The 7648-nt window shown below is 50.6% G+C and overlaps 1 protein-coding gene across 2 annotated transcripts in view; it reads right to left on the bottom strand.

The window, feature by feature from the left end:
* Positions 1 to 3980: 3980 nt before the first annotated feature.
* The window catches only part of ARMH4 (armadillo like helical domain containing 4), a 52006-nt gene continuing 48338 nt past the window's right edge, over positions 3981 to 7648 (bottom strand). The window contains exons 7-8 of one of the 2 annotated variants that reach the window (XM_005528546.3): positions 4939 to 5073; positions 3981 to 4747 (exon numbers count right to left, since the gene is read on the bottom strand). In XM_005528546.3, the coding sequence (XP_005528603.3) occupies positions 4679 to 4747; positions 4939 to 5073 (204 nt within the window). In that variant the 3' untranslated portion in view covers positions 3981 to 4678. The remainder of the gene's footprint in view (positions 4748 to 4938; positions 5074 to 7648) is intronic. The other variant, XM_088057696.1, reaches the window with a different exon arrangement.

Here is a 7648-nt window from a genome sequence, read left to right as displayed (position 1 = left end):
AGGCTGCAAGATCACAGAGAGTAATTTCCTAAGGAAATAGACCTAGGGAAAAAAAAAACATTGTCATTGTTTATCTCCTTTCAGCAGGTCTAGGTGTTTTTTTTCACTGGAAAAAGCCAGCAGTGCAGCAAACAGAATTCATGAATATACAGATTGTTTTTGGCAACTACCAATTAGCAAAGAATGTGTTCGTGCAATCCCCAAGCAGCTATTTCCCTGGGAATTTCTTGTTTTGAACAAGCCATTTTCCATTAGAGAAAATACACACAGTGACAAATAGTTCTTGCTGGCTCTCTGGAGGGAGATGGGAGAAGGGCAGCCACACATCCTGTTACTGGGGTGTTGGAAGATCTGGGCACAGACAAATCAGAAACAGGACAAAACAGAAAGAAAAAATGTCCTGGTGTGCAGAGATGTCACTGTTGTGGCTCTTTCCTGCCACTGCAAACCAAGGTGGGGGTGTTACTCATCCCAGTCTACAGCAAACACCTAATTCCAGGTAAATCCTACCCAAAAAGTGCCAGGCTGAGGTTCCCCATGGCTCCTATGAGCCCTGCAAGCCCAGCCCGAGTCCTTGCACTGACCATGCAGCCTGGAGAGGGAAACACAACACTCAAATCTTTCAAGCATCACTTCACAGCTTCACCTGAGACACTGAATAAACCACAGAGTAGGGAGACGAGGCACTTAAAGTCACCTATGATGGACAGCTTTTTATTTCCCAATGTTTTCATTTAACAAAGTGCTACATTCCATAGTTACAGGATGAGGAGCTGTTCCTGTCCAAAATAGAAAACCACAAGGAAGCACGAGGACTGCTCACAGCATTCTGTGGAAGCAGTGCAGTCCAGAGAAGCCTCAGCAGGGTGAACATCTGGCCTCAGATTCACCTTTAGGAATCAGCAGCTGTGTGGTGCAGGTGCATTCCATCGGGGCAAGAGCTGCCAGGCTTCTGTCAGAAGTGGGGCTGGAGATGCCAAAGCTGTTGTGCAGTGCCTACAATGAAATTCTGCCTTGTGCTAGCAGGAAAATGCAAAAGGGAGGTGAGTGGCTCGTCCTGTGTGGAGTCCAGGGGTTGTTATTGCTGCAGTGACATTGCCATGCCAATGTCACCACGCTCAGCACTCAGGGACTTGCAGTTCACCCAGCACAGAGGATGAGGAGGGGCCTTCTTGGCTGCTTTCCTTGCCCTGCCTCTTCCAAAAGAATCTCCTGGCTTGGCAAGGCAGAGGGAAAGATTAAATCAGCAGCGTTAGGCCACTGGAGCTCCAGGTCCCACCTGAACCCCTGCCCCCTCCCTGCTGCCATCTGATCTTTTCAAGGGAATGAACCAAACTCCAGGAGCTGTGCAGAGAATATTTTTAAGAGTTCAATCCGAAGTCTATTGGCCTTGAATGAGAAGGGAAGGGGCTGAGTGGTGCTTGTGCTTTAAGGACCTGCAGACACTGCACCGATGCCAAGGGCACTGCAGGAAACCTGTCTGAGCTCCAAAGGCTCCCACAAGCTTCCCTCGAGCCAAGGCTGGTTCTGACTGTCCACCTTGCTTCCAGGTTAAGCTGAAGACATGGGGAGCCTCCAGGGCTGACCAAAACCAGCTATTCCACAGAAACCTCCCCTCCAAATGGCCATCAGTTGGCATCTCTGCACTGCTGGGCAGCTCAGGAAGCTGGCAGCAGTGGTCAGGTCCCATCCTTGGGTGAAGGATTTCAGAGCCAGAGTCAGGCCTGGCAGTGCAGAGAGAGCACAAGAAAAACCTCTGGGAAACCCATCTAACTCTTAAACCTGTCTCCAGGGGAGACCAGAGAGCTCACACTGAACTGTGCATGCAACTGGGCCTCCCTTCCTTGTTGACTTCCAGCATCCAAGCCACCCCTGTCATGTTCTCTCTGAGGGAACTCTGGTTCTGAGGACACCAGGGCCCCCACGGATGCAGTACAACCCCACTTTCATCATCCTGACTGGCAGTGTTGCCTTTAATTCCTCAAGTTCATTATGCTGGACAGGGAGAAGAGAGGCAGGGAAGCTGACTGCCCCTGCAGAAAGGCAGTGTTTCCCAAACAGGGGATTTATTAGCACAACAAAAGGCCACAGCACCTCCCCACCCGCCTTCCCAATACATCAAACTGACAACCCATCCTTAAGGATCCTCCTGAGCTGCCAGAGCTGGGCTACTTAAACCAGCAGCCTTCCTCAGCCATCCCTCCTCCTCCTCCTGACTGACCCAGCAGCTCTGTGTTTTATCAGATATTTTATCAGATATCCACTTTGCAATCCCCACCGTGCCTCACCAGAAATAAATTATCAGAGAGCCCAAGGGACAATATTTCCCAATAGTGCAAGACAGCCAGGAATGATCCCCTGGACTGTTAACACCTCCCAAGCACCTCCAAGCCCCAGCACTTAGGAATGAGAAGGAAAAGGGGAGAGATCCTGGAGGGAAAACTTCATCTTAACTTGGAGTGACCACTTACTGTGTGAGAAAGAGGCCTTAATTTTGGATTTAATGGTGTATTGCCAGTCAGTGCCTGTTAAAGATGTGGGGCTGCTTTTAGCAAGGCAAAATCCTCCTGGATGAAGTTTCAAGAACAAAAAGGGAGAGATGCACTGTGGAGCCCTGTCTGGGGAAGCTTCTCCTGGAGGAATTAGGGTAGGAAGAACCCCTCCAAAATGTTGTCTCCACAACCTGTTCCCCATGCACCCAGCAGGAGGAATGACTGAGGTTCCATACACAGCTGCTGGACTGGAAGACTGAGCATTAGAACAGCATTTTGAAACCAGGTTGTCCCACCTGTTCTTGTCCAGGTGCCCCAGTGGGTGCCACAGGCTCACAGGAGAGTGCCTGGGCTCTGATGAGCAGTGGTTGTTCAGACCATCACATCTGATAACTTAATGTCCAGAGCAGACCCTGACCCTCTCAAGGGAGATCTCACCTCACAAGGGTCTTCTGAATGTCCTCTCTGCCTTGCAATCCCTCTGATACTTCCACAGGACATTTGCTCACCATCTGACAGGTCTTTCCTCCTTCACAGGAACAAATCCTGCTCCTGCCCCTCCTCAACCTCTCCTCCCTCCCACTTCTTCCAAGGCTTTGGGATTTAATCTCAGCAGATGTGGGGTCTGCCCTTACTTTTCTGATCAGTTCTCCTCTGGCAAGTCACTGTTCCTTGCAGGAAGGATGATTCTCCACAGAACAGCGATTCCCACCTCAGCAACATGGAAGTTTTGTATGTTAGACTGAAGCAATTCCACAGTGGGAAGCAGAGATCAATAGTGCAGCCCTTTTCCTGGCTATTTGGACAGCATTTTTGGGCAAAGCTACATTATTGTCCCCTGCTCAATGGCTGTGACACCTCAAGCACATCTCCCTCAGTACTCGGGGCTAACAGGGCACCTCCACAAGCCCCTGCATCCATCTGTGCCATGAATCCACCTTTCTCCCTACAGCCAAGGGTTCCCAGTGTGGTCATCTCACCCCCCACAGCTGACATCTCTCCAGCTCCTGCTGTTTTCCCAGTATTAGCCACGAATCCCTCAACAGTGACTGTCACCTGCTCCCCAGCCTTTAGTGCCTTTCTCTGTTCCATGGAGACCAGTTGTCCAGGGAATCTGTGGCTCCCTGGATATTTGCCAGATTGGATGAGGCTTGGAGCAACCTGGTCTAGTGGAAGGTGTAAGAATTGGAACCAGGTCCCTTGAGAGTCCCTTCCAAGCCAACCCATCCTGTGAGACAAGACCCATCCAGACTCCCCAAAGCCACTGCTGTTCATGCAGCTGTCAGGGGCTGAAAATGCATTTTCCAGTGGGGTAAAGGGGTACAGAGGCTCCACTCTCATCCCTATGGGAATGCAGCCTTGGAAAGAGATGAACCTGGAGCTAGTGTCCTTCCAACAGGAGGCAGAAGCTGGGGAAGTCTCTGACCTGCCTCTTCTCTCACCTCCTCGCACACAAAAGCCAAGAGATCCAGGCAAGACCACCCGTCAGTAGGTGAGTGCTGGTATTTATTGTGCTGTAACAGACAGTGCTGGTTGGACATGGACAAGAAATTTCATGGTGGAATCAGGTGCTGAGGCCATTCCTGCATCTCCAAGCAGCGTGGAGCAGAGCTGAAGGAAGAAAGGGGTGACAGTGGGGGCACCCAAGGGCAGAAATGTGCTTCAAACTGTATCAAGAGCCCTGAGCACGGGCACTTCTCAGGCAGCCAGGGATACAGTTCAGGCTTACAACTCATTAATTAAGCAGAGCAGCTAATCTTAGCACTAATGAACTCTAGCTCAGGTAATGTAACATTTAAAATGAATTGGACAGAAGTCATTCACAGTAAAGATTTCCATTCCTGGGATGGGTGAGAGTAATTGTTATGATTAGATTACTGCCAGCCAGGACCAAAACAGTACACCAGGGCAAGAGGAAAATAATCATCCACGTGGATCAGCTCCAGCTGTGGCTCTGAATGAGGCGCCGGGGGCGAGTGTGAGATCTCCACTACTGTATCAAAACAAACATCACGGGTGGCACACGTAGAGCATAGCATTGTCATTGTCATTCGGCTGGGGACACCACCCCTGCCCGGGGCAGCTGAGGGAGCAGCGCTGCAGCAGAAAAATCGCTCGTTCTTCGTCTCCCCCTCTCTCCCTCCTCTGAAAAGTCACCGTCTCTCCCAAGGACACTGCAGTTCCACTCAAAATTCGTCTTCGGAGCTGTCGGCCAAGAGCATGACTCGGTCCTGCATGCTGTTAAATTCCCTCTGCTGGGGGAGGAAAACAAACATCAGAGAGGTCCACGTGCGAGAAGGAACAGAATGAAGAGAATTCGGATGCCCCCATCCTGTAGCGGAGGCGCCCTGGACACTCCAGCTCAGACAGACCCTGCCCAGGCTGCGTTAGCTTTACAGCCAGAAGGGTTCACAATTTCCATACCTTTCCCTGGCAGTTTCCATACCTTCCTTTTATGTCTCTTTGAGCCGTTTCTCCTCCGGCGATTCATAATCTTAATGCTGTAGAGCGCTCCCAGGATGAACAGGGCTCCGGCTATTCCAACTCCCACAGGAACCAGCATCCCCGACATGTATCCTGCCTAAATGGAAAAGAGAGGAGCAGAGCAACACTCCCAAAGCCATCCTTTCAGTCATTTCCACCAGCCAAGGGCTGCAATATATCCCTACGGTGATTTCCTCAAAGTTTATTGGATTTGAGTCCCCATCACCTGCCAGGGATGATTCCTGCTTCCAAGGACTAAGCTTCACTCCAGGAGCCAGCTGGTCACCACCACAACTCAGCTTTTCCTGACAGAAACTCACAGCTGAGACCCTGAAGCGCTTGCCTGCCTTTAGGAGAGGGAACAATTCGGGTGAGTGCTGGGGTGAAATGTCTCAATAGGGATGCAGGTGTGAAGGAAAAGCCTGGCTGCCAAAGGAAGGTGATCTCGAGCCACTCCAAGGCCTCCTTGGCTTTGTGCTGCAAATCTTTGAGCCAAACACTTTGGCTTTGCATGGGAAGGGGTCCCCTGCATGGCAGCAGGATGATGACACAGAGGGAGGGCACACACCTTCAGCTGGCCTTAAGGGGAGCACAAAAAAATTAACCAGGCCTATTTCAATCGCTGGGATCTCTGTGTTTGCACTGCCCATTAAAAAAATATAGACAGCATGACTAATCTAAAACTACACATCTAAACACTTTAAATCCTTAGGAAAATATTCCCAAGTGCCTGTTATTTTATATTTTACTGCTTGAACTGAGCATAAGCTTTAAAATGCCAGATTGCTTCAGAATCCTCACCTACTTTGGGCTGGTGGGCTCAGTGCTGCAAGGGAGGCAGGTACAGCCTGCTCCCACCTCTGCAGCTCTGCCTCTCCTCACACTGCACCAGAATCCTCTGCTGTGCCACTACAGCTTCACCCTTTGCCTGCTACACCCCCCAGAAGAGATTTTACACCTGCCAAGGGACACAGGCACCAGTGCTGGACCATCAGACAGCTCCTAGCAAGCCTCAGCCCTTTGCTTACAACCACTTGTCTTCATCTGTGCCTTTAAAATACAACACAGCACACACACCACTATAACCTCTCTTCCATATCCCACTGACTGGGAGGAAATAAAAAAGATATTCAGGTGCAGTACCCTGCCTTTGTACACTTACCTGGAGAATGAAAATATCTGCTTTCATCTGGGGCAGGCACAATGCCAAGGAAGGCTGGTCTGCTCCCCCAAGATCCTACTCAGTGCTTTTTGCATAGTAACAGCCTCTTGTCTGGATCCCAAAGCTTGAGGGATCTTAAACTGCATTCCCATGCATTCCCATTCCCTGAACACCCTCAGAAAACCAACCCCTGTTCAGCTCAGGTGCTGGGAAGGGGCTGCATCCCTGAGCCCAGCTCTCAAAAAAGGAGGTTAGTGAGGACACAGCTGAAGGCTGTGTCTCCATGAGGCAATTAAGATACCTTAATTGGGTGACCTAATTAGTGCAGCGTGACGTTTTCTATTTCTGGAACTTTGCTGCTGGCATGGGCAGTGAGGGGAGGCTGCAAATGGCTTTTAGCTGCTGCCCAGTTGAGTTTCCATGTCAGAAATCACAATGAGCTCCTCAGCCTGTCTGTGAACCTTTATCACGCCTGACCAGCCCATGGCCTTTGACAGGTTCCCCCCAGCCCCCAGATCAATGTTTTATACCCCAAAACCCTGTGATGTGATGCAAACCCAGCCCTTCTGTGTCTTGCAGCCCAATTTCTGAAAGCTTCTGCACTTTCTTGATAGAAAACCCCATTTCACAGGCCAAAGCCACATTTTTACCCCTTTATGGGGAAGTTTTAGCTTCTTTAGGGATGCTTTAAATACACCCAATCCATGCTTGTGACCTTCCTGGCCCTGCTGGGCTTTGAGGTAACACCATGAGAACTTCAGAGGAACTTCATGTCCATTATTTGCCACACCAAATGCAGCATTTACACAGACTGCAGGATACCAGACATGAATTTGTCCCTGACCCACAGTCCTGGTCCCACAGCCCCCACACCTGAGGGACAGGGAAGAACAAATGAGAGGGGCAAACAAGACTGGTGCTGATAAACTCGACTAGGAAGAGGAGGGAATGGGGTGAACAGGCTCATTTGCAAGTGATTCACTACACCAGCAACTGGTTGGGAGTGGGAGTGGTTTTTGTTGGGCTTTTCTAAGGAAAAATGTGAGCCAGGTGAAAGCTTTGCTGTTCCCCAAGGGAGGGAGGTGGCTCAGGAGTCTCTCCCTGAAGTGGACACCAGTGGACCCTCAGATACACCAGTGCTTGTGCTGGGCACTGCCACACCAGGGTCTGCCTGCACGAGTTCAGACTCTCCAGAGCTCTGCTGGAGACAGGAACATGCAGCCCCTCTGCCACAGGGAAGGGCAGAGGTGGCCAACAAGGTGACAAGAGGAAAGATGTGAGAGCTACAGCTTCAGTGAGAAGACACCGATGTCCCCAAGCTCATGCTGTGCCACGTGTTGGCATGAGCAGGTGACCTGTGCATGCTGCAATCTCTGCAGGCACACAGCCAGCCTCTGGCTGCTCTTTACCTTCACTGGGAAAACCATTCTCTGTCCTTTCAGCCTTTGCTCTGGATGAATCCCAGGCCAAGGAGCTCTGCTGTGAGCAGAGCTCGCTCTAGACTTGCCTC

This window comes from Pseudopodoces humilis, chromosome 7 (assembly GCF_049639895.1).
Source record: "Pseudopodoces humilis isolate 2021_Gansu_Grassland_sample_001 chromosome 7, ASM4963989v1, whole genome shotgun sequence".
NCBI lineage: Eukaryota > Metazoa > Chordata > Aves > Passeriformes > Paridae > Pseudopodoces > Pseudopodoces humilis.
Note: the sequence above shows the minus strand (reverse complement) of the source record. Positions and strands in the feature narration are given on the sequence as shown.